General features: G+C 45.0%; 2 protein-coding genes across 3 annotated transcripts; one reads left to right on the forward strand and one right to left on the reverse strand.

Annotated features, from left to right (window-relative positions):
• The first annotated feature begins 4418 nt into the window (after nt 1-4418).
• On the forward strand, nt 4419-9279 carry ZNF394 (zinc finger protein 394). Its single transcript, XM_075528190.1, is given in 6 exon segments — nt 4419-4601; nt 4603-4700; nt 4702-4850; nt 4853-5138; nt 5140-5336; nt 5339-9279. Coding segments are annotated over 6 exon segments (1095 nt in total). The 3' UTR covers nt 5521-9279.
• ZNF789 (zinc finger protein 789) lies at nt 8074-17857 on the reverse strand. 2 transcript variants are annotated; one of them, XM_075564987.1, is made up of 5 exons: nt 17725-17857; nt 16144-16216; nt 14272-14398; nt 10543-10656; nt 8074-9415 (listed from the first exon to the last, which is right to left on the reverse strand). In XM_075564987.1, exons 2-5 carry the CDS (start codon nt 16165-16167, stop codon nt 8406-8408), a joined length of 1275 nt encoding a protein of 424 aa, XP_075421102.1. In that variant the 5' UTR covers nt 16168-16216; nt 17725-17857; the 3' UTR covers nt 8074-8405. The 2 variants fall into 2 exon arrangements, with proteins under 2 accessions (XP_075421102.1, XP_075421103.1); XM_075564988.1 differs by lacking the exons at nt 14272-14398; nt 16144-16216; nt 17725-17857 and adding an exon at nt 11465-11512.
• Nucleotides 17858-25628: the final 7771 nt, after the last annotated feature.

The raw sequence follows: 25628 nt of genomic DNA on the forward strand, positions 1-25628 counted from the left end.
GCTCCTCCAGCTCCAGGGCACTGGCTGCCATCAGCTTGGCTCCGTGTGGCTTGTCAGCAGGAAAGGCATGCGACCATTTAAGACAGCAAAGGCATAACTCTGGGGGTTAATCGATCTAAATGACAATATCGGTCTCTCCTCTTGCAGTCATGGCGTAGTCTTTCTGAGCTTCTATTTCCCATTCTATCAAGTGATGTGATTCAATCTACTAATAAAAGAGCAGCCTCTGCTTTTGATTTTGAGACTAACCCTATATGGTTGATGAACAAGAAAGATGTGCTTCAAGGTTGTGTCTTCTGACCATACTTATTTGATCTCTATGCTAAGCAAGTAACCAGAGAAGTTGTTTTGAGTATGTAGCAGGGAGTGGTTGGCATTCTCCAGAATCCCTTGGTATCATATCTCCCAAATTACAGTGGGTTGAGGGTAATTTCTGTGGATTTGAAAGTGCTCTAGGCAAGAGATGGTGGTGATGGGTCCTACTGTTTGAGGGCTCGAAAGAACCACGGAAAGACATTAGATGCCTTCCCAGACCCTAGTGTAGACTCTATTATGGCTTGGATTTTGTTCCCTCCAAAAAGTATGTTGAAGTCTTTTTTTAAACATCATTTTATTGGGGACTCTTACAGCTCTGAAAACAATCCCTACATCAGTTTCTCCATCACATTTGTGCATATGTTGCCATCACGGTTTCAAAGCATTTTCTTTCTACTTGAACCCTTGGCATCAGCTATGTTGAAGTCTCAACCCTGGAACCTGTGAACATGAATCTGCGTGGAAATAGGGTTATTGAAGATGTTACCAGTGAGCATGAGATCGTACTTGGAATAGGGCGGGTCCTAATCCTCAATCTATATCTTATTAGACTTATATCTGTATAAAAGAAGAGATAAAGGGGGACAGAACAGGGACATCGTGTAATATTACAGCTGCAAGCCAGGGACTGTCTGGAGCTACTCTAGAAGCTAGGAGAGAGATGTGAAGCAGTTTCCTGTTCAGAGCCATCAGAAAGAGTTAAGGTGGCCAGTACCCTGCTTTGACCTCCAGAACTGTGAGCTAATAAATTTCCATTACAGTAGCCCTGGGACACCAATGCAGAGTCCCTTCCCAGGCAGTTTGTGAAGTCCTGGCATTTCTACAAGAAAAAGGAGGTGGGGTTAGGGCAGGAAGAGCAAAGTATTAAAATAAATCGTCTGCTTCACCGGTTTTAGGAGCTTTTCTAAGAATTATACTTTTAACTTTGTGAAACATCAACCTACATTCAATCAAGCCATTTCAAAAGATCTCCTTGTTGGATAATTATCTTATTGCAAAATGGTTGGGGTAAGGGAAAAGAAAGTTTGCTTAAGATACTTTTGTGTGAGATACTGTCACCCTCTTAGATAGTTCTCTCAGGTTCAGCTGTGAGGAAGCTGTCTTAGAGAACCCAGATCGGAACTCGGGGATTTCTGGTTATGTTAAAAGGAGCCCTGGTGGGATAGTGGGTAACTTAATGGTCTGCTAACTGCACGGTCAGCAGTTCAAAGCCACCAGCTACTTCACAGAAGATGAGGTTATCTGCTCCCATAAAGATTTATAGTCTCAAAAACCCAAAGGAGCTTGTTCTAAAGAGGCAGCACAGACTCGATGGTAGTGGGCTTGGTTTGGTTTCGTATATTTTAAATCTGTGTCACATTTCAGTTTTGGTACGTCACACAGTTGTAACTCAAGTGAATATTTTGTTTTTACTCCAAATTAGTGTAGAAAGCGTTTTTAGTATTCCAAGTGGCTCTCAGCCTCTGTCTTTGATCAGTGTAAAACTCCCTGTCCAGTACAAGACTCATTGGTAATACAAGGCTCAACAGCCAAGAATGTTACTTGAGTCTCAGCTCACCCCCTTTTCACCATCTGGTGCCTGGCCTTATCCTGGGACCATGGGCACTGAATTCAGCTCTCCTTGTTCTAGGGGTCGACGACGTTTGAGGAGGTGGCTATGACTCTAACCTGGGAGAAGCCGGAGCGTTGGGACCCAGCTCAGAGGCACTCTCCAGGGAAGGTACACAGGATTACGAGAACTTGGCCCTGCTGAGCAAGCCCTGCTACGCTGCTTGTTTATAACCACGTGGTTTATGAAGGGCTTGGCTCCATATCTTGGAACCTAATCCCAGAGCCAGTCTGACGTTGGTTGTGCTTTCTGAACGACTGCCTCTCTGGTCCATGCACAGGTTTGACTTGAGCACAACGGAGTGTTCTGGAATTCCCATTCCTCGCAATGTTCCCCATAGTTATGAGCCACACAGTCAAATACCTTTCCAGATTCAGTCACGCATAAGGAAACATCTTTCTGATATTCCCTCCTCGTAGCCAAGATCCATTTGATGTCAGCCAGGATACCCCTCCTTCCACATTCTCTTCTGAATCTGGCATGAAGTTCTGGCAGCTCCTTGCAGGATGCTGCTACAGCCATTTTCCAAGTAGCTTCAGCATTATTTTACTTGCACGTGACATTGGTGGTAATGTTCAATAATTTTCACATTCTACTAGGTCACTTTTCTTTGGCATGGACACAAATAGGGATCTCTTCAGTTGGTAGACCGGGTAGCTGTCTTCCAAATGGCTTGACATAGACTAGCGCGGCCTTGCAGCACTATATCAGTTTTTTGAACGATTTCAGTTGATGTTCTGTCCATTTCTGGAGCCTTTTCATTAATCCTTTCAGTGCAGCTTGGATTTCTTTATTCAGTACCATCTGTTCTTGATCGTATGCCACCTCTTGAAATGACTGATTATTTTTGCTACGGTGACCCTGTGAGTTCCTTCCATCTTTGATGCTTCCAGTGTCGTTCAATATTTTGCCCATGGAATCCTTCAACTTTTGAAACTTTAAAGCTTGGATTTTTTCTTTAGCTCTTTCAGCTTGAGATATGCTGAGCATGCTTTTTTTAAAAAATGATTTTATTGGGGGCTTGTACAACTCTTACCACTATCCACACATCTATCCATTGTGTCAAGCACATTTGTACATTTGTTCCCATCATCATTCTCAAAACATTTGCTTTCTGCTTGAGCCCTTGGTATCAGCTCATCTTTCCCCTCCTCCTTCCCTGCTCCCCCCTCCCTCATGAACCCTTGATAATTTATAAATTATTATTTTGTCATATCTTACACTGTCTGATATCTCCCTTCACCCACTTTTCTGTTGTCCATTCCCCAGGGCAGGTCATATGTAGATCCTTGTAATTGGTTCCCCCTTTCCACCCCACCCTCCTGGTATCACCACTCTTAGCACTGGTCCCGAAGGGATCATCTGTCCTGGATTCCCTGTGTTTCCAGTTCCTATATGTAACTGTACATCCTCTGGTCTAGCCGGATTTGTAAGGTAGAATTGGGATCATGATAGTGGTGGGAGGGGAGACGCATTAAAGAACTAGAGGAAAGTTGTATGTTTCATTGGTGCTACACTGCACCCTGACTGGCCTATAAATAGTTCCAGGTCTATTTATTGATTTGTAGGACTGTTTTCCAGTTGAGTCCTATGGGGTGCCATGCCCTGGCCCCAAAGTCTATTTTTGGTATGCCCCAGGGACTTACTGCTTTGCTCCCCTTGCTGCTGTGTTGTATACCCTTAGTGTTTCACCCCAGGTGATGGGGTCAGATCAGGCACAATTCCCATACTGTGTCTCCAGTGTTGTCCCCTGTAGTGCTATGGGTCAGTGAGGGACAATATGTCTGTGTCTCATGGTGGGGCTGGCCCTACGGTCCTCTCTGAGCAGGAATATCATCCTAGAGAGGCTTGATAGGCCAGGATGTGTTCCATTCTCTCTCCTTCCCTCTTCATTTTCTCCTGTGTGCTCTGCTCAGATTCGCCCCTTTCCCCGAGCTATAGCTCCAGTGCTGTCCTGTGAAGTGCATTCTTCAGGAGGGAGGCCGGGCACATAGTTGGGATTGGGGCCTGGCCCGCAGACCCCTCTATGGGTTCCCTCTATGGGTTTCATGCAGTTATGTTGTATTCACGTCTGTGCGTACCGGGTTGAAGGTCCCTGTCTCTCTCTCCTTCCACATGGTCTCCCAAAAAGCCCATATACAGAGTGAGTACATTGACTCTGAGCTTACAGTGAAAACTCATGATACACAGAATCAGGGCATCTGTAGACTCTCCGGGCGGCCCTGAGCTCAGCACCAGGTCCACGCAGAGAGAAACTGCTTTTCTTGACACCTCTTTCAAGTTTACCACTCGAACTCTTGTGGGTTTTTAAACAGTAGGATGGGGCAGAGAAAAGATACATTTGTAGGCTTAGGCACAAATATGAACGGGAAAAATGGGAGTTTTCATAGGCAGAAGCTAACAAATGTGACAAGTTCGTTAAAATCAGTGAATTCAGGAATGGTAGGATGCTTGTTTTCCTGATGTCCCTTGCTTATTTCACGTTTGGAAATGGATGCAATATTTGCATTTTTATTTTACTGTTTCAGGTTTCAAGACCAGAACTGAGAACAGGGAGCTGATTCCAAAGGAAGAAATTCTAGAAAGAGCCGAGTCACAGGGGCAGGTACAAGAACGGCCTCAGGGAAAGGTTCCCTTATTTGTGGACTATGGTGATATGACCAGAGACAAAGTAGAAAGAGCAGTCAAGAAATGCCTTGGTACCGAAATCTGAAAATTCTGAAGAACCAGGATTCGCCAGTGTCTCAATTCTCACTAGGAATGGTCCCTCAGAAGAGAGACTCTGAAGACAGTGAACTTGGGAACAGTGCCCAACGTTCAAATACGGCCTTTCATCAGCATGTTCAGATAGTAGAGGCCATTCGCAGTGATGAACATGAAAATAATTGTAAAGGGAGTTGAGATATGGTGCGATGTCGGGGGGCGACCTCAAGTCTGTTGACGGTGAGGAAGTTTCCCATAGCTCTGGCCTTTTGGGGACCCAGAGGCAGGCCTGTCAAGAAAGACCTCATAAATGTGGCAACTGTGGAAAGAGCTTCAAACAGCGTTCTGACCTCTTGAAACGCCAAAGGATACGCACTGGGAAGAAGCCCTGCCCATGTCAAGCATGTGGGACAAGTTTCCGTCAGAGCGCTGCCCTGGTGGTGAAACACCAGGACACTCAGACAGGTGAGAAGCCATACGCGTGCTCCAAATGCGGGGAGCGCTGCAGACAACTCACATCTCAACCGGCATCAAAGGACCCACCTAGGGGAAAACGGTCCATGTAACGCGTGCGGAGCAGCCTGCCACGTCTCCCACCTTTGCAAGCACCAGAGTACATCCAGGGAAGAGGCCCCATCAACGTGAAGACTGTGAGAAGAGCGCTTCAAACAGCGCTCCGACCTCCTTAAACATCAGAGGTCCCACACCGGAAACCCCATGGATGCCCTGCCTGTGGAAGAAGCTTCCGGCAGACTGCCACCCTCGTCAAGCACCAGAGAACCCAAACTGGGGAGAAACCTTACAAACGTCTCGAGTGCGGGGAAAGCTTTCGACAGAGTTCACACCTTACCAGACACCAAAGAGTCCACAGACATAAAGTCTTACCGTCTTGACATGTTTTTGTGGGAGTTTTGTGTGCGCGTTCTCTGATCCAGAAATACAGCCTTCAGCATTTGGAGCATTTCGGCCAATCAAGCCACAGCACGTGCTTGAGTATCTCACAGGTAGATTCCATCTGACTCCGTCTCCTGACACATCCTCCTTTGATAAACGACTGCAGTGGAGGAATGCGTTGGTAAGAAACCCCACTGTGAGACGAGGTGGCTCTGTGTGAACCATGGGACTGGGAGAGCCAGAGCTGACTCGGTGCTCACTGCAGTCCTTAAAAATGGCTGAGCCGTGCCTCGTCAGCACCTTCTTTCAGTTTCTGCGTTTGTCCTTTTTCCCAGTGTTGGATCTGCTCCTTTACCGTTGTCATTTGAAGCCCAGGCTTCCAGGGTTGTCCTGCTTCACGTGTTGTAGAGGCTTAGTGGGCAGGTAAGAAACAACTACATTTATAAGCCCCTGCATCAGCGGTTCTCAACCTGTGGGTCACGACCCCCTTGGGGGGGGAGGTGGAGGTTGAATGACCCTTTCACAGGGGTTGCTCAATTCCTAACAGCAGCAAAATTAGTTATCAAGTAGTGACAAAAATAATTTTATGGTTGGAGGTCACCACATGAGGAAATGTATTAAAGGGTCACAGCATTAGGAAGGTTGAGAACCACTGATCTATATTATATAATAATCCCCTACATTTTTAAATTAAAAAACCTTTTGTAGAGTTCTTTTCCATCTTAGACATTTAAGAGTTGAGGGTCATAACATTTTTGTTTTCCTTTTAAGATGAAAAAGGCAAAAGACAATCTAATTTGCTGTCATTTATCACAGCTCAACAATTTATGGAATTCTAGTAACTTTTTTCCCCCTCTAAAAACATAACACCCTCTCTTCCAAAGGTCTAAACACTAGTTTGGTACCAGGAGTGCTTCTAGAGAAATAAAACCATAAATATGGGTTTCTTAAATTGGCTCTCCAGCCTGATTATTCTTAACAGCACTAATAATGCTGCTTCAACACCCCCAAAACATGGATGTCTGCTACTCTGACTAATCCATGGTGTGACGTAGCAAAGATAATACGTAAAGCAGCACCACCGACAGATGAGGTGCTGGTTAAAGGAGGCTCTGGGTGATGGTCTGTTTGCTATTTTTCCAGGAGTTTTGTAGGGATGACAAGTATAGGGAAGCTGGTTGGCTGGTCCTTCTTACAATGGAAAGTGTGATTAAAGAGAGGGATGATCTATCTGTATGTAATTTAACAGTTCATTTCTTGTGTTATATATCTATCTTTATATATATAGAAAATTTCTAGCAATGTGGTTTTGTCTCTAGAGAACCCTAACACAGTTAGACAGATTTCAGTGAACACTAGTGTTTAAGTATCAGTGAATCTTAAAAAAAAATTATAAAATTGAGGTCCTAGACTGTTGGGGTGGGAAATAACTGACACCCTCCCACCCACCCTTTAAAAAAAGATGTGTAGACTGCTCTAACTTGACAAGACCAGCAATTAACCAGAGGTTGGCATTCTGAGCCCACCAGCTGCTCTGCAGAAGACAGTTCTGCTGGTTCTTACCTTGTTAGCAACAATAACTGACATTCTCTTTATAAATATAAAATGTGTTCTGATACATTTCCCCCTTTGATTTCCAATTACAAAGGAAGAAACTCAGGTCTCTGCTTGACACTGTAGGTCTCAGGTGATCAAATTGCTGGAAGTGACCTTGAGAGTGTTAGTAAAATGTTAAGGACCTGTTTCTCCATTTGGAAAAGGGGATTCATGACACCACTGCCTGAACAGTTACTTCTAGAAAGAAACTTTGTTACAGATACATGAACTCATGACTTGGGTTTGTGCGTCAATCTGCGAGCATGAGCCCTTTGCTAGCCTGTGACTTACTGCCTCTGAATCTCCAGGAATGAGCAGCCCTTGGCTGTAAAATCTGTGTAATATGCACTCTTAAATTGCTCATTATCCATGATGGGGAACCGCAAATTTACTATGCTCTCATCTGCCTTGACTAGAGGAGACGAAGGTATAAGAATTTCCAGACAGACTAGGTACAAGTAACTCCTGATGGCAGGAGGCATGACCCAGAGAGAGGGTCCCCAGAGAAACACCATTCCAGCTCCTTTTTATTGCAGTTCAAGAAACACAAAATACTTGCAGTAGTGATGAAGACGGGAAGTCAAAAAGTATTCCTACAAAATTATAGAAACTTTTAGCCAAGAAGATAAAAATGTGAAGCTATTGTTTGACACACTAGACATCTGGGTCTAACCACTTCAGGTGGTATTGTTTCTTGAAACTTTTCCTGAAGAATTCTGTGCTCTTTGACTGACTTGTCAAAAACGGCACGTTTTGGCATCCGTAAGAGACTCAATGGCTGTTCCTTTTCAATGTTGAGTCTCGGGAACAAACAGAAATTGGAGTAGAACAAGACCAGTAGAACACGATCCACTCTAAGAGTGGATGGGGATAGTTTCACAGGAATTCCATTCACTGTGTTACCCTTGGAAGGAGCAGGGACATTGTCACGACCGAAAAAGATTTCCGACACAACATTCCTGGCCTTTTGCACTTTTTCATTAATGGTCTTTAAAAAAAATCTTCATAAGCCCCCATGATTGCCCTGTGCCCTTCAAGAAAATCTGCCAAGGTTACCCTCAGCTTCCAATTGCCCAAACAGATGCCCTCCGAAAGCCACTACTTTGATTTGGCCTTTGTGTGTTTGAAGGCACCCTAGACAAGACTGAGACCAGTGTGATTACAGAGCAAACCTGTCTGTACAGCTCGCAGAGACGTGCTTAAACCCGTGTACTATGGGACAAACCCGTGCGTGTCTGAGCTGGAACTCCTGACTTCGCTTCTCAGATTCTAATGGCAGCTGTTCCTGTCACGTGGCTGTCTGTCCTCTGTGGGTGCCCTGGTGCTTAAGAAGGCTTGTGCGCCAACTGAAAGATTTTCCACATTTGTCGCATCTGAAGGGTCTTTCTCCGGTGTGAATGACTTCGTGTCGGTAGAGGTTCGACTTAAAGCTAAATGTTTTCCCACAGACTTTACACTGAAAGAATTCCTTTTTGGTGTGAGTTCTTTGATGCTGAATGAGATCTATATTCCGACCAAAGGACTGTCCACACTCACTGCACCGATGGGTGTTCTGCCGAGTGTGAATGTGTTGATGGCTCGTAAGGGTTGAGTGCCTACTGAAGGCTTTCCCACATTCCAGGCATTTGTGGAGTTTCTCACCACTGTGGGTCAACTGATGCCGAATACGGGTGGAATTCTGACTAAACGTTCGCTCACATTCCCCACATTTGTAAGGCTTTTCTTTGGTATGAGTCCTTTTATGCTCAGCGAGATAGGAGATCAGACGGAAACACTTCCCACAGTCGTGACATTTATATGGTTTTTTTGGGGGGTGACAATATTTATGGACTGTTCTAAGAGGGGATTTCTGTTTGAAAGCTTGCCCACATGTGTCACACTCAAGAGGATTCTCTGAAATATGGATTATTTGATGTTGAACAAAATCTGCCTCACACCTGATGACTCTCCCACATTTCCTGCGCTGGTAACATCTTGATGCTGTGAGAACTTGCTTGTGCCTGCAAAGCAGTGGCCGCTGATCTAAGGGTTTCCCATAGGCACCAAATGTGCCCTGCTGCTTTGGTTGAGCATTCTGATTGTCAATAAACTTAAGGTTTTGAAGGAAGCTCTTATATTTGTTGCTCCCCGCGGGCAGTGCAAATCTGAAAGTGTCTGCAAACTCAGGACATCCGTGCAACTTTGTAGAGGGCTTCTGGGACTTCTCTTGCTTTCCTGTGGACGCTTTTTGTGGCACCAAATTTTCAGAATTTTTTTGCATCAAAGTGAGCTTTTTCTTCTTGCATATGGCTTCAAGCCCTAGTCAAACAAAAAGAAAATATATAACTCCTCTGTCTGCCACAGAAGAGAGGAAAAAAGGGCTAGAAGCTGATTATTTAGGATATAAGAGAATAGATTTTCTAAATGCTCACTTGGTTACAACCTAATACCAAGAGGCCAAAATTTAAAATAATAATATTCATTCACCTCATACCAGAAAGAGCTCTTTGCACCAGCTGACTAAAAATACACATAATTTGTGCCAGAAAACATGAAACTGGAATAAACCTATTGCCAGTATTGGAAAACCAACTTATTTTGGTTATGCAATACTGATAAAAATTCGTAGTGTCGATAAATCTAGATAATAGCATCGTATGCTTTTTAGATATACGTCTGTTATAATTCTAGGTGAGGGGAAAAAGGAATTAGCTAGAATTCTAGGTATTCAACAAGACCACTCTGGTTTCCATTGAGAATAGTAAAACAGAGAGAGCGAAGGATTAGAGCAGAAAAGGAACCAGAGAGGAAATGGGTACAAACATTAATTGAATAGAGCAGTAGTTGGTTTTCAACTCCAGCTGGTTATTTCCCAGGAGATAGGTAGCAATGTCTGGAGGCATTTTTATACCAATGAGGTGGTATCGCTGGCACATGAATGTCAGGGATACTGTTAACCATCCTTCAATATGTACGGAATCCCTCCCTTCCCAAACAAAGAATTATCCAGCCCATAACATCCGTTGGGCTGAGGCTGAGACACTTTTGAGTAGAGGGATGTGAAAAAGCATGGAAGGGCTATCAGGAAAAAGTATGTAGAGAAATCCTGAGGAAACGTGGAAAACAACATGGCAATGGTGAAGCAGACAACAGAAGGACAAGGGAACCCAGGACAGCTGCCACTTAGAAACGGCACCCTGCCATGCAAAGAGGGTAAGCTTTGCAAAGCCTTGTAAGCAAGCCCAAATTTGTCAACCTAACACAGGTACATGACTCTTCAGTTTCTTCTGGAAAATGGGAATGATAATCCTTCCTGCTACTTTCCTAGGGCGGTAGGGTTAAATATGTCAAGCACCTGGCTCAGTGTTTGGTGCACGGAGGGAACCCCATTTCGGTGATTTCCCTTTTTACTCAGTTTCCCTGAATGGGTTCTCTTCCTCACCCACCTGGGCAAGTGATACTGGAAGTCTTCCTATTCCAAGTTCTTGGTAGATCCAAGATCCATGGCTCTTCCCAGTCCTCCAGCTGAGAGATCACATCAGGTTTGGGAAACTGAAATCCTACCCACAGGAAGGAAATGGGATGTGACAGTTAGTGAGGTATAGAGAGCAGTGTCCCGGGCTCTGTCTCCTTGATCTACGGTGGCAAGCAGAGAGATAAGGAGGCATTTGAAAGGGTTAGTGAGAATGCAAAGTGGCACAATCTTTGTGACAACTCAGCAGTCTGTTTTGAAAGGTTTAACAACATCCAACATCCACCTGGTCATTTCCATCTTAGAAACAGCTGAAGGAAAATCCGGAGCGCAGATCAGTGTTCCGGAGATGCTCAACAGTGGTATAAGGACAAAGCTGGGAACCAGCTGCAAGTCAACAGGGGAAGGATAACACGAAGCTTGGAGAGGCATACTTATGAGGCAGACATTAAAAATCACATGCTCAAAGAATACTTATGGACATAGGAGAATGTTTCCTATCTATTTAGAGTACAACATTCATATGCAGCCTTTTGCTGTTGTTTTTTAAAAGCCACATAAAAGGACTTGAAAGAGTAAAACAATATGCTAACTGGTTCTTTCTGGGCAATGGGCCTCCAGGGGCCTTTGGTTTTCTTCCTGAGTCACCAACAGATCCTTTCCCCTGTCCCTGGAGCTCCATTGTGAGCAGGTATTAGTTTCGTAACTAGTGAAATCTCTAAAGGAGTCCAATGAAAGCACTCTCAAATCCTCCTGTTCAAAAACAAAATAGTGCATTTTCTTGAAACAAAACATTTTAAAACACCATTCAGTAACAGACAAGGGCAAGTCAAAAGTACTGCTCCTGGGGTTCCAGTCCACACGCACACAAGCTTTCCCGAGCAAGATGTGCACACCTGGCTCTGAGGTCAGGAGATGGCCGCGCAGGTGTCTCAGTCAGACGTTTGCCTTAAGTCTCATCAAGTGCCTTCAAAACAAGAGACTGGCTTTGAGTGGGGAGGTTTTTGTTGTTGTGTTTTTTTGGGTGTGTGGGGGGGGTCGGACTTCAAAGGAGAACTATCTTGACAGACTTTCCCAAAGAACACAGGGCTCATGATGACGAAATTATTCAGGAAATTGAAAACTTGCATTGGTCAAAAAAAAAAAAAAGGCCAGGGAAGATGGGCTGGGAACATTTTTTCTTCCATCACGACAATGCACGGCTCATTCTTTGATGGTGACAAGGGCTGCTCTGTGAGATTTTGTTGGAAAACCTTACCCCACCCACCCTACACCCCTCATCTTGTGTTGAGACGTAGGGTGCTGGCTTCTTTGGGGAAAAGTTAGAGAGATGGAAAACACTGCTCTCACAATTGTATGGTGGGTGTGTTGTGAAACAGTAGCTTCACATTTTGGTATTTTTGTTCAATGAGAATTTTCTATAATTATGTAGTAATACTTTTGGACTTACTCTTATATATTATGAGTCTTAGAGAGCCCATTATCCTTTAACTCCAAAGTTCTAAATCTTGGGAGACAACAGAAATGCATAGGAATTAGCCAGACACAGCTTTTGGAACTTTATGACACTGAAAATGATACACAAGCAAATCAACACATAAAAATATAGTCAACAGACGCATCCCTAAGTGGAAAAATATTGAAATATTATATATCATACAGTTGAATTGTTTATTATAATTATGGGCCTCTTAATCACAGGGAAATGCTAATACAGTATTAAGCTTTAAAAGAATTATGGCACGATCTACAGAATGTAAGAAGCTTTAGTGATTCTCTGGGTTAGCCATTGGGCCAGTAACTGAAAGGCCAGCAGCTCATGACCACCAGGTTCTTCCTTTAGGAGCGCGATGAGGCTTTCTGCTCTCATAAAGCTGCCCCAGGACCCTTCAGGGGGTTGATGTGCAGTCAGAATCAACTTGATGGCATTGGATTTTGTCTGTTTTAATACAGAAGATGTTGAGATACATTTTTGTTTTTTTGGTTTTTTTTGAGATACATTTTTGTTGAAAGCACAGGAAATAAGAAAGTGCTCCAGTATGTCAAGTGTTACACTTGAACATTTTTCTTTCCCTATCTATCCCTTCCACAACTATGTCCCATAAGCCTGTGCCAAGAATATCAATATGGGGGTCAAATATGTAACGCCCCAAAAGAACACTACTATCAGTTCTCATACCTCAGAAAGGTTAGGGAAACTCCCCCAGTCGGATTGGAATAAAGCCACATAGGCTGTTGGGAAGATGGAAGTAGTGAAGGTTCAGAAACGGAGTGACTACAGTTGAATGGTTTCAAGGGGGAAGCTACCCATCCCACGGCCAAGGGAAAAGACCTTTTAAGAGAAGCGGGAGCTGGCCTTTGGAATCCAAATAGGCCGTAATCGTATGATCCTTTCCACTCTTCGAAGCCGCACAGTCTGTATCCTCATCAGGCAGCCCCGGACACTGACGCACTTCAGAACTTTTAAGGGATTTTACAAAGTTTACTTTATGTATATACATACACCGTATATATCACACATTATATGCCTGTGGATGTATACGCACATTTTTACACACATATCCTTATATAACCCTCACTGCATCATGTTGAGTTTTACATATTAAACTCTGTTATCAGGTAGATGCCGACTCATAGCGACCCTATAGGACAGGATAGAACTGCTCCCATGAATTTCTGAGACTTTAGCTCTATGGGAGTAGAAAGTCCTGTCTTTCTTCTGCGGAGTGGCTGGTGGTTTAGAACTGCTGACCTGATGGTTTAGGCACCCAGTGTGCAACCACTATGCCACTGGAGCTCCTTAAGTTGCGTCTATATTAGATAATGCGCCCACAGGGCTCAGAGCTCCGTGCCCACATTGATGTTTCTGGAACTACCAGTGCTAACATAGACATGCATACCGCGAGGGGAAATAAATAGCTGTGTGTCAGATAAACACAAACCAAAACAGGTTTGCCACCTGATGGTTTCAGGTCAGATTTTTGTAGCCAAATAAGTTAGGAAAATACTTTCCAATTTTCACCTTTTTCTGATTTGGGAATTACAGATTGTTTGGGCTCTGTCCGGACCATGCAGTCGCCTCCCCTAGCTCTTTCGGAAAGATGGCCTGCTGGACTGTGTGGCCCCTTTACCCGCCTCTCAGGTCAGAGCTGGACCGTGCAGTCCCTGCCTCCAGCGTTCCAAGGGGCTTATCTCTCTGGGCCGGGTCTGTACAGCCCCTTCCCTCAGCGTTCCAGGAGGATTTACTCACAGACCACATCCTGACTCAGATCCTGCAGCTGCAGCACCAGAAGGCCCTCCTTCCCCTTATCAGTACATACGTCCTTGGCTCAAGCCCTACACATGTCCCACTGCCTCACTGCCAGGTGCATCTTCCCTGACCTAACTTGTTGGGTCTCGGAACCCGCCTGGGGGCTCAAGATGCCCCCATCCTCTGCTCTCCCTTCCCTCCCTGGGAGTTCTTTCCCTGCCTCAATAAAATCTTTCTCAACTTCACATTCCTGGCTAAATTCTATCTCTTTTGCATCTCTGTCTCCAAGCTCTCATCTTGGACCGACAGGAAGGGCCTCTGTACTGCCCCAGCCTTCCTATGGCCGGTGCACAGCCCCGACCTCAGTTTTCAACCTCTCACAGATAATAAGACTGAAGACTTGGGTAGACACTGAGAATACACAAAGCCAAATCCTAATGAACCAATCATTACCCAAGAAGATCATGTTTCTGTAATTCTCCAGCATAACATCTCTGTAGAGGTACTTTTGGGTCCAGTCGAGGCTTTCCCACTCCTCTCTGGTGAAGAACAGAGCCACATCATCAAATGACAGCAACTCCTAGGGAGGAAAAAGAAACAACGCCCTCAAATGTGAATAACCATCATGTCAATCCTTACAGTGACCAGGTCGGTTATTTGCAATCATTCTACAGATGAGGAGAAAGGTTTTTTTTTGTTTTTTTTTTAGGAGAAAGGTTTAATGAACTAAAGTGCTTTGGCCAAGGTCACTCAATCAGTAGAGCATCTGGGGCTCAACTCAGGTGTCTCGACACTCAGACCAGGTATGTTCTTTCTTCTATGACATGTGCCAACACAGGGCTAAAGGATAAATGTTTTTGCCTTTACAAAGCATTTGATCTCTGCCGCAACTATTTACATCCGTTAGTACAGCACAAAAGCCGTCACGGACAACAGGAAAATGAGCAGGCATGGCCGTGTTCCAACTAAAGTTTTCAGGATCCAGGTCAGCAGGAAGAAGAGGAGGAGGGCTCATGGCTTGTCTCTTTTTGGATATCAGACAGACCACACCCCAAGGGGATGTCATCCGACTGTGCCTTGAGTGGACACCAGTAAGCATGGACGTACTTTTCACATGAGCAAGACGGTAGAAACAACCAAAATGTCCATCAAGAGACCCATGGAGAGACAAAAAGTGGCACGTACACAACAACAGAACACCACGCAGCCATGGAGCTGCAGGAAGCCTGAAGGGCCACAGCACAGGTGAATCCCAAAGGACCGACTCTGTATGTTCTCACTTGTATGAAAGCAGCAAATAGTTGGGCTGAGGAGGTATTACTAATAGTGGTGGAATAGTTGGGAAAAGGATAGTGGAATTGCCTTAAAAATGGAAACAATGTAACCAATGTTACTGAATTGTACATCCAGAGATGCATATATTGTTACATGTATCTTTACCATACATTAAACACACACACACACACACACACACACACAATGTATCAGACGACAGCACGGATAGAAGACTGATGGAAGGAAAGGACAATGCACACTACTACTGTGTACAGAACCGTTTGTACATCAGGGAAAGGCTGGAGATGAATCGGGAAAAGCTGGAAAATGGAGCAATAGGGTCAAAGGGCTGCACTCCACACTCCCGTCCTGTCCACCAGCCTTCCTTTCACACTCACTGTTGGAATAGCTTTCTAGAGTTTCTCCACCTACCTGGCCCGCCCCACCCTGTTTTTCTTTTTTAAAAAATGGTAAAAATATAATTCCTAAAACATTTGCCAGAAAATCCACATTTGCAATTCAATGACGTTTCATGCCGTGCCACTTTGTCTCCTTACTTTAAATTCTACTTCTTCCAGTCACCTTGCAAAAGGTTGACAAATTCAATAACTAAGCTTCTATTCCACCTTCTGATACCAACCAATTAACCATCCAAACCAAATTCACTGCCATCAAGTTGAGGCCGATGCATAGCAAGCCTAGAAGGCAGGGTAGAAGGTAACACATTTGAGCCTGGATTTGAACTTATCTGACTACAAAGCTGAAGCTAAGAGGAAAAAACCCCCAGGTGGATAAAGGTTCCACAAAGGAGTCAAAGCTGTACACCCTGGCCCACCCACTCCCATTAGGTAGGGCAACTGCATCGGAGGGCTGTCAAGGCTGTAAATCTTTACAGAAGCTGACGACCACATCTTTCCCCCCAGGAGCTGGCAAGTTTACACAGCCAACCCTTTGATGAACAACTGAGTGCTTGAACCACTGTGCCACCAGGACTCCTATTCTGGCAGCAGAGATGCTATGGAAGAAGCAGAGTAAGGAACCCCAGCTCACCTTCCCCCTGGCTGTCAGGAGCATAGCTTCCACAGTCTGGTCTCTGAGATGGGGCCTGATCCTGGTCTCCAGGCTAAGGTGGAAGGTAAAACAAACAATCAGAAACAGTGATCCAGGCCTGAAACAATTTGAATCTTACTGGAAAAACCCAAGACAGGAATTCCAGTAAGGCCAACAATGAGGCCCTCCCAAATTCCTCAACTGATCTGAAGTCAGATACGTGAATCTTGTCCAAAGCTTTCTCCAAGGGGCCCCTTGCCCCTACCAGCCCTTGTGCTACAGGAGCTCAGCTGAGAGGGAATTTCAGGACAGTTGTCAGGGAATGCAAGCTGCATGTTATGTCTAATATGCCACTCTTGTGGCACAGTGACTACACACTGGAAGGAGAAAGGGGCTTTCTACTCCAGCAAACTGTTACAGTCTTGGAAACGAAGGGGCAGTTCCACCCTGGCCTATCAGGTTGCTGAGTCAGGACTGACTCGCTGGCAGTGAGGTTTTGATTTATCACATAGAAGGAGGCCATTATAAAGTCAATATGGTTATTCTCAGGGCCTCTACTCAAGTGATGGCATTCACGTGGTTTCCATGTTCTTGTGCTTTTCTTTAAATTGTAAATTCTACCATCAACTTATTTTACCCTCATTGAACAAACAAGCCCACACCCACAAGGAATAGATTTTTATCTCTGCCCTCGCCCAGTCATTTGGCAATAAAATTAACCATCAGTTTAGTTTGGCCTGGAGATATTAATTTCCCGAGCTGTCCTTTCCCCCACCCCTCCATCCAGTTTTACAGCTCCAGAAAGTGAGATCCTTCCACGAAGTGTCACACAGCATTATCAGTGTTGCGCTAAAGGCTTAAATCCTCATCTGTTCCAGGACCCTATGGTTCGAACAGCCTCATTCACCCCCTAGCACTTGAGCTGCTCGCTGCCAGAGTGACCTGCTGTCTGGGAAACCCTAGAGAAGGGCGCTATGCACTCGACGGCGGCGGGGGGTAGTTTGGGGTTTGGTTTGGTTTGAGTGGGAGTCACAAGGAGCCTGGTGGCGCACAGTGTGCTACCTGCTACGGTGAACTGCGCTCGGCAGGGGTGCGTGGTGCGCGTGTGAAATCTACCCACGAGTCACTCTCCGGGGAGAAAACAATGCGGCAGTCGGTTCCCTAAAGACTGACAGCGTTGCAAATCTGTGCGGGCAGCTCTATGGGGCACGGGGCGAGCAGGAATCCACTCTAGCGCAATGAGTCTTCTACTGTGAATCAACCGGGCATTTGGAAGTCAGCGCCATCGCATCGTCTACAGTGCTGTGCAGCACACTGGGAGCTACGTAGACTTATCACACCCCACGGCGTCCCGCCCCCGCCCCCCGCTAAAACAAAGTGCCAGGCAGATGCTTATCCATTGGACTTCGTTCCTCTTCTAAGCCGAACACCTGACATCGCCCAAACTAGCACACAGATCCTGCCACGGGCCCTTGAAGAAGACACCCGGGAGCGTCCTGCGACGTGTCCGGCCGGTTCGTGGCCAGCACGGTGACATCCCCGCGGCGCCGAGCCCGCCCGTCCCACTGGCCGTCCTCAAACCTGCTGGGCGCCTCTCCTGGGAAGCCCTGGGCGCCGTCTTTGGCTTCCACCTGCGGGCGCTCGGAGGCTGGCCTCTCCGGGTTCCGCAAAGGACAGGGAGGGGGTGGGGGAGGGGGGGCTCCAGACGAGCCTCTGCGCCCCGGAGCCACGGCCAGACAGCAAGAAATGAAGTCCCGCCACTTCCGCGCCGGGCGGCCGCCTGCCTTTCCCGCCGGCCCATTTCCGCATGCCGAGCAGAGCGCCCCCACCTCCGGCCCCCTCTAGGAAGCGCGGAGGATTCGCGACTCTCTGGTCCGCCGCGCCGGGCCTCCAGCCACGTGACCGCCGGCCCCAGCTCCGCCGCCCCGCCCACTCTGAGCACCGGCTAGGTCTCCATCCCTGGATAAGCAACGTCAGCAGCTCTCAAAGTGATAAATCACCATACCCTGCCTGCCATCCTCTGGACAGATTTATATTTATTCAATCTTGGTGCATTGGGTATTGGGAAAAACAAAACTCCCCGTGTGACTCTACGTACCCTGTTTTCCCGAAAGCAAGACATCCACCCAATATAAGACCTACTTACTGTTTTGCCTCTTGCTGAAATATAAGGCATCCCGCTGAAAATACGCCTCCACGAAAACAAGGCCCCCCGAAGCTACCTGGACTCTGTACCGTAGCAGCGGGCGATGCTGCGCAGCCAGAGCAGACAGGAAGTGTGAAGTCTCTTTTAATAAAACAATAAACAATAAATGTGTACCATATTTTTTCTTCATGGAAAAATAAGACATCCCCTGAAAATAAGACAGCGCATCTTTGGGAGCAAAAATTAATATAAGACACTGTCTTATTTTCGGGGAAATAGGGTAGGTTAAACAACATATTACAGAACAGGGCCTGCATAAACCCAAAGAAACCCATGGCCATCCAGGTGAATCGGATTCTTCACAACCAAAGCAGAATAAAAGCAAACCCCAGTGCCGTGAAGTCCATCTTGCCTCATGCCATGGCAGTCCCATAGGTCAGAGTAGTACTGTCCCTGTGGGTTTCCGAGATGAACTCTCTAGGCCCAGCTTCGTCAGCCGGCGCAGCTGGTGGTTCAAACTGCTGATGTTTGGGCCGGCAGTCCAACTGGTAGCCCCTGTGCAAACAACGTTCCTAATGCACGGGCCTGCTAATTACAAGGTCAGCAGTTTGAAACCATCAGCTGCCGTGCAGACGAAAGAAGGCTCTCTACTTCTACAGAAATGTATGGTCTCGAGAACCCACAGGGGCAGTTAGAGTGAGGTCACTATGAGTTGGCATCAACTTCTTGGGTTTGGTTTTGGAAGACTGTCAGTCTTTTGGACTTCAACAAGCCTCATATTTCCCTTTTGAGAGCTGGTGGATTTGAACTGCCAAAAAAACCAAACAAAGTCCACCAAAAGCAAATGGAGATCGGGCAAGCTGGGGGACCTCCAAATATGGGGTCCTTGTTCTGGAGCGGTTGAATCAACAATCACTTCAAGATGAACAGAGGGCCAGAGAAATGGAATGTATCAGAAGCCATGCTTTTCAGGAACAACACTGTTAGTGGGTCGGTACTCCAGCTTCCCACAGAGTTTTTATATTCAGTGTTTCGCTTACACATGCGAACTATGCATTACAAACAGTTGGCCCCTAATTCCAGCAATGAATGATGGGTCACATAGGTAGCAGATGCCAGGGGTTAAAAAAAAAAAAAGTTGCCATTTCTTGTCCCTCTTCCCCCCAGTGTTGGCTATTTCTTTTAAATTTTACTATTATTATTATTGGCTATTTCTATTAGCTGCATATCAAAGAGAGGAGCCAGGAAAGCCAATTACAATATTGATACTGGGGTTCAAGTGAACACTTCTAAACCTTGGGCCCTAGTGGAGAAGGCGAAGCCGACTGATGACAGCCCACAGACTAGACTAGTTATTCGAAGGTCAACTCAAGAACTCACTGCCGTTGAGTAAAGCCTGACTCACAGTGACCCCATAGGATACAGTGGGACTGCCTCTGTGGGTATCTGAGGATGAATATTCAGGAGAATTGAAAGCCTTATCTTTCTTCCTCTGAGGATTTGTGGCTTCGAACTGCTAGCCTTGTGGTTAGCAGCCCAAGGTGTCGTCCTGACATAGACTGAGATGACAATGGCTTACAACTCTCACAACTACTACCCTCTCCCCTTGAGTTTTGGGCCTAAGGCCTAAAGACTACCCTATGAAAAAATGATGAAAAAATTAGAAGAGTGAAGAATTGAAATTTTATTAAGCATATGTGTGAGAGAAGTGAGATATTGACATGTCAAAGTCTGCTGAGTTCTGCGAACAATATAAAATAAATAGTTTATATACAAAAGATGAGGCTTTCTATTCCAGTAAAGAATTACAGTCTCGGAGACTCACAGAGACAGTTCCACCCTGGATGGCAGAGTGTTATCTACAAAGTCAGTGCAGGTGCGATGCTTTCAATGGAAGAGCTAAACATTAACAATAGCGTTTCCACAGGTCTTTGTTACAAGCTTTTGTTGCCACTGACTAGGGGCGTATTTTTGTTGTTAATATTTTCAACAAATGGTGCTGGAAAAATCGGATCTCCACCTGCAAAAAAAAATTAAACAGGAGCATACCTCACATCATAATATTAAAAAAAAAAGAACTCAAGATGGATTAAAGACTTAAATATAGTAGGAATTGCACCCTACCTCATCCCACCACACCAAGGCAAAACAGTAATGGCTTGCATTCAGAACAACAAGGGGAGCAGAGCAATGACGTCCCCAGGGAATAAAAAAATAGACTGTGGGACCAGGGCATGGCATCCCATCAGACTCGACTGGAAAACACTCCTAAACGCCAACAAGCAGTCCTTGAAATAAAAAAAAAAGACTTAAATATAAATGCTAAAACTATAATCACCATCACTTGACAAAGTAGGGACGAATTTAAGGGCCCTCATGACCCAAACAAGAACGACAACGAAACTCAACACTATCAAGTCACTTCAGATTCATAGTGACCCGCTGTGGGTTTCTGAGATTGTAACTGTTTATGGGACTAGAAAGCCCACTTTTTCTCCCTCGGAGAGGCTGGTGGTTTTGAGCTGCTGATCGTGCCGATTGCAGACCAACACATAACCACTACATCACCAGGGGTCCTATGGGCCCCCATACAAGGCACAAATACTCTAAAAATCACAATGAAAAATACCACCTTACAGAAGTAAAAATAGAGGATCCCCAAACTCACTGCCATTGGGGCACGTCTGTCTGACTCATAGCGACTCTATAGGAAAGAGTAGAATTGCCCCTGTGGGTGTCCAAGCCACATCTTTCGCCTGCAGAGCAGCTGGAACTGCTGACCTGTGGTTTGCAACCCAACGTATAACCACTATGCCGCTGGGACCTCTTCACAGCACGTTTATGTATCTCAACGGACTTGATCAGAAGACTGAAAAGAGGATCCCCCAGACGGGAAAAACATTTCTGGCAATGATGTATCAGACTAAATGCTAATCTCAAAAATCCATGGCAAATGTTAGCATCTAAGTAAGAAAAACACAAATAGTTCCATCGAAAATGGGAAGACATGAATGGGCAATTTACTAAAGATGGCATCCAGCCAGCCCACATGCATAGGAAGACATGCTTGTGATCATTAGTTATAAGAGAAATAAGAATAACGTCGACATACCACCCATACCACCACTGATAATAGCACAAAAGCAATCAAAGAAACATGACAACAGATACTGGAGAGGCTGTGGAGAGACTGGAACACTCATATACTGCTGATGGGATTTCGGAACACTACAGCCGTTATGTGGAACACTAACAAATGCAAGTAGAAATACCATACAACTGCGCAAACTCTGTATCCAGCGTACACCCCAAAGTAATGAAGATCAACGTATGAACAGACATACACTCACGCAAGTTAATTGCAGCATTTTCTATAATAGCAAAATGATGGAAACAGACAGAAACCCTGCCTACGAAGTAACGGGACATACACACAATGAAATTCTATACACCCCTAAAAAGCAAGAAAGAGACATGGACAGATTGGACAACATCATGCTCTGCAAAGTAAGTCAACCTCATAAAGATCAGTATTTCATGACCCCGTTCTTCTAAAGGTAAAAAAGTGGTTTTCACACCAACGGATGAGGCAGTATTTTAAAGGTCTTCCGTTAGAGGTTGGCTTTCCCTAGTGAGCAGGGTAAGAAGATGTCTTTTTACGTCAACAACGGAAAAACAATTTGGGTTGGCAGGCTGTTGTGAGAATATAAGGGGTTGAAACAGCCAAGGGAAGAGGTTCTACCTGTTTGATTTCCTGCTTGCAGACTTAATACAGAATTAATTATACTTCACCCCGTGGGAGTTGACCTTACAGGGGGGTAGGGATGTTTGAAGGTGACTGGACTCCCGAAGAGGTCTCTGTAGGAGATGGCTAGCTATGAAGTTCCTGAGGCCCACCTTTCCCTCAGCAGTTCAGTGACCACATGGCTCCCTGGACTTGCTTCTCCCACGCCGTCCTGAGTATGACTTTAGGATTGTGCTGATGGCCACAGCCTGCACTTCCAAACATGTACTGAAAAGGCATTAAAAAAATCATTTTATCAGGGGCTCACCCAACTCTTGTCACAATCCATCCATCCATCTATTGTGTCAAGCACATTTGTACAGCTGTTGCCATCATCATTTTCAAAATATTTTCTTTCCACTTGAGCCCTTGGTATCAGCTTCTCATTTTTCCCCTCCCTCATGAACCCTTGAAAATTGATGAAGTATTATTATTTTTCATGTCTTACACTGACCGATGTTTCCCTTCACTCACTTCTCTGTGGTCCGTCCCCTCAAAAAGCCATTTTAATACTGGGTCATTGTTTAAATATGTTTTTAAGAACTGTCCATTTGGGAATAAAAGTAGCTAAAAGTGTGTAAAATAACTGAACATTATGGGGAAAAAAAAGAAAACCTAAAACCAAAAAACAAAACCTCACAACTGCTTCTAAACAATATTCTACCGCACTGAATTAAACAATATTCTACTGCAGTGAATATGCAGCACATGGAATTAAACTGGTATATTTTTCATGTCCTAAAATTTTCTGTTGTATGCCTTTAGAACATCCTGAAACATTGGCAACATTGCCTTAGGGCTGGCCCCTGCACTTAGAAAACTCAATTTTTCAAACTTGTCACCAGTATGAATCTTTAAAATACTTAATTAGAAAGTTCTTCACCAATATGATTTTTTAAGCTCATACTTGTTGAGAGGTAGCACAGAGACATGGAACAGAGATAGGATTAGACAAAGAACGTGAGGTTAAGAACAGCTTTATTAGGGCAGGGAAAGAGCTCCTGGGAGGGAAGGGAGAGCAGAGAGAGGGACGGGAGCATCTTGAGCTCCTGGGCGGTTCCGAGACCCATCAAGTTAGGTCAGGGAAATGGCTCCAGTTGGTGGGGCAGTGGGATATTTGTAGGATTTGGGTCAGGGAAATATGCAAATGAAGTAAGAGAGCTGCTGGTGCTTGCTCCTATGAGGAGAAGGGAGGCTTCCTGGTGCTGCAGCTGCAGAGTCTAAGTCCTTCACAGACCAGCTTCCTGGAATGTGGGGGAAGAGTCTGCACCATCCTGCTCTAGCCTTGAGAGGCAGGGGGAAGGGGCTGTGTGGACCCTGCCTGGAGAGATAAGCTCTTAGGAATGCTAGAGGCAGGGACTGCAAAGTCCAGCAGATCACCTGTCTTTCTGAGAGGCTGGGGGAATGGGCTGCATGGTCCAGACCCGGCCCAAACACCTGTGATACATTTTCCGACAAGTTTTTGATCTATTGGAACCACATATGTCAAAATACTACTTGTTGTTGTTAGGTGTCATCGAGTCAGGTTGAACCCATAGTGACCCTATTACAACAGGGCAAACTCTGCCAGGCCCTGCGCCATCCTCAGCCTTGTTATGGTTGAGCCTATTGTTGCTGCCACTGTGTCCATCCATCTCGTGGAGGGCCTTCCTCTTCTCTGCTGCCCCTCCACTTGACCAAGCATGGCGCCCTTTTCCAGGGACAGGTCTCTCCTGACCACATGTCAGTAGCCTTGTCTCCAAGGAGCCCTCTGGCCCTACTTCTTCCAAGACAGACTTGTTTGTTCTTTAGGCAGTCCAGGGCACTTTTCAATATGCGTTGGCAGCACCACAATAAACAATATTAGCCTATCTGTATGAGAACGATCAGGAGGAGAATCTACAAACTCAAATATCAAGCTATACTTCTTTCATTGAAAATATTTGATTGACCTTTACCACTTCCTGAGGTTACTACTTCCTCACACCTTGCTTTAAACATATACCATGGCTTCCCCTTGGTGTTGCCTTCTTTATGTTGCGGTATAATCCGTAAGAGAGTAATCTTCTATCTCCATCACTGATTCAAGTCCTCCTCACTTTCAGCAAACAAGGTTGTGTCATCTGCCTCTTTCAAGTTGTTAATGTCTTCTGCCAATCCCGATGCTACATTTTTCTTCATATAATTCAGCCTCTTGGATTATAGCACACAGGTTGTATAAATGTAATGAAAGGATGCACATCTTTCCTGATTTGAAGCCATGCCCTATCCCTTTATTCTGCTTGAATGACACCCTTCTGCTCTATGTACTGGTTTTGAGTGAGCACAATCAAGTGTGTCTGCCTTCCCAATGTTATCCATAACTTATGATCCACACAGATGCCTTTGCATAGTCTTTAACGCACATGCAAGCATCCTTCTGGTGTTCTCTGCTTCCTGCCCTAACCCATCTGACATCAGCAATGACGGCTCTCATTTCACATCCTCTTCTGAATCCAGCTTGAATTTCTGGCAGTTCCCTGTTGAGGTACTCTATAACAGTTTTTGAATTATCTTCGGCAAAATTTCACTTGCATGTGAGACTAATGGCATTGTTGGATAATTTTTGTCTTTGGTTGGATCACTTTTGGAACGGGCAGGAATATGGATCTCTTCCCATCTGTTGCCTAGGTTGCTGTCTTCCAAATTTCTTGACATACATGAGTGAAAGCTTCTAGCTTTACCTCCAATGATGGAAAGGTCTTAACTGGCATTCCATTAATTCTTAGAACCTGATATATTATTAATATTTTTGCCAATGCTTTCAGTGCATCTTGGACTTCTTGCTTCAATGCCATTGTTTCTTGATCATATGCTATCTCCTGAAATCACTGAATACCAATAAAATCTTCTAGTCAGAGTCTGTGTTCCTCCTGTCCTCTGTTGATGCTTTTCTTCACCGTTCAACATTTTGCCTGTAGAATCCTTCCATAGTTCAACATTTTACCTATAGAATCCTTGTATAGTTCAACCCAAACTTGACCTTTTCTTCAGATCTCTCAGGCTGAGAAAAGCTGAGCAGTAGGCTTCTCTTGTGGGTTTCGAACTCCAGATCTTGGCCCATTTCATTAGAATGCGTTACTTTTTCTTCTTCAGCTGTCCTTCTAAATCTCCTGGTCAGGTATTTCCTTCTGTTCAGTTCTCTCATTTCATCAGTTCTTCCATTCACGTTGGCTATTCTACCCTCAAGAGAAAATTTCAGAATTCCTTCAGACATTTCTTTCCTGCCTTTTTAATGACTTTTTGACATCATCCTGCAACTCATCTTGCTTAAGGTACTTAGTGTTCAATGTATCAAATCTAGTCTTAAGATGATCTCTAAGTGCAGGAGGCACATACTCAAGGTAGTGTTCTTGGTTCTAAGAGAATAAATATTTTTTCTTCAGATCCAACTTGAACTAAAGCAACGGATGCAACTCTCAGCCCATAGTCAGTCCTTGTCCTTGTCCTTGTCCTAGTTGATTGTATTAAGCTTCTCCATGGTCTCTTTCCACCCAAACCAAGCCAAATCCACTGCCATCAAGTTGGGGTTAGTTA

This window comes from Tenrec ecaudatus, chromosome 12, assembly GCF_050624435.1.
Source record: "Tenrec ecaudatus isolate mTenEca1 chromosome 12, mTenEca1.hap1, whole genome shotgun sequence".
Taxonomy (NCBI): domain Eukaryota; kingdom Metazoa; phylum Chordata; class Mammalia; order Afrosoricida; family Tenrecidae; genus Tenrec; species Tenrec ecaudatus.

Coding starts and splice junctions, on each gene's coding strand:
- ZNF789 (XM_075564987.1), bottom strand. CDS start 16,167: ATGCTCCTGACAGCCAGGGGGAAG. Junction 14,399..16,143: donor TCCTGACAGCCAGGGGGAAG/GTGAGCTGGGGT, acceptor TTTCCTCCCTAG/GAGTTGCTGTCATTTGATGA. Junction 9,416..10,542: donor TTCCAGTATCACTTGCCCAG/GTGGGTGAGGAA, acceptor TTGTTTGACTAG/GGCTTGAAGCCATATGCAAG.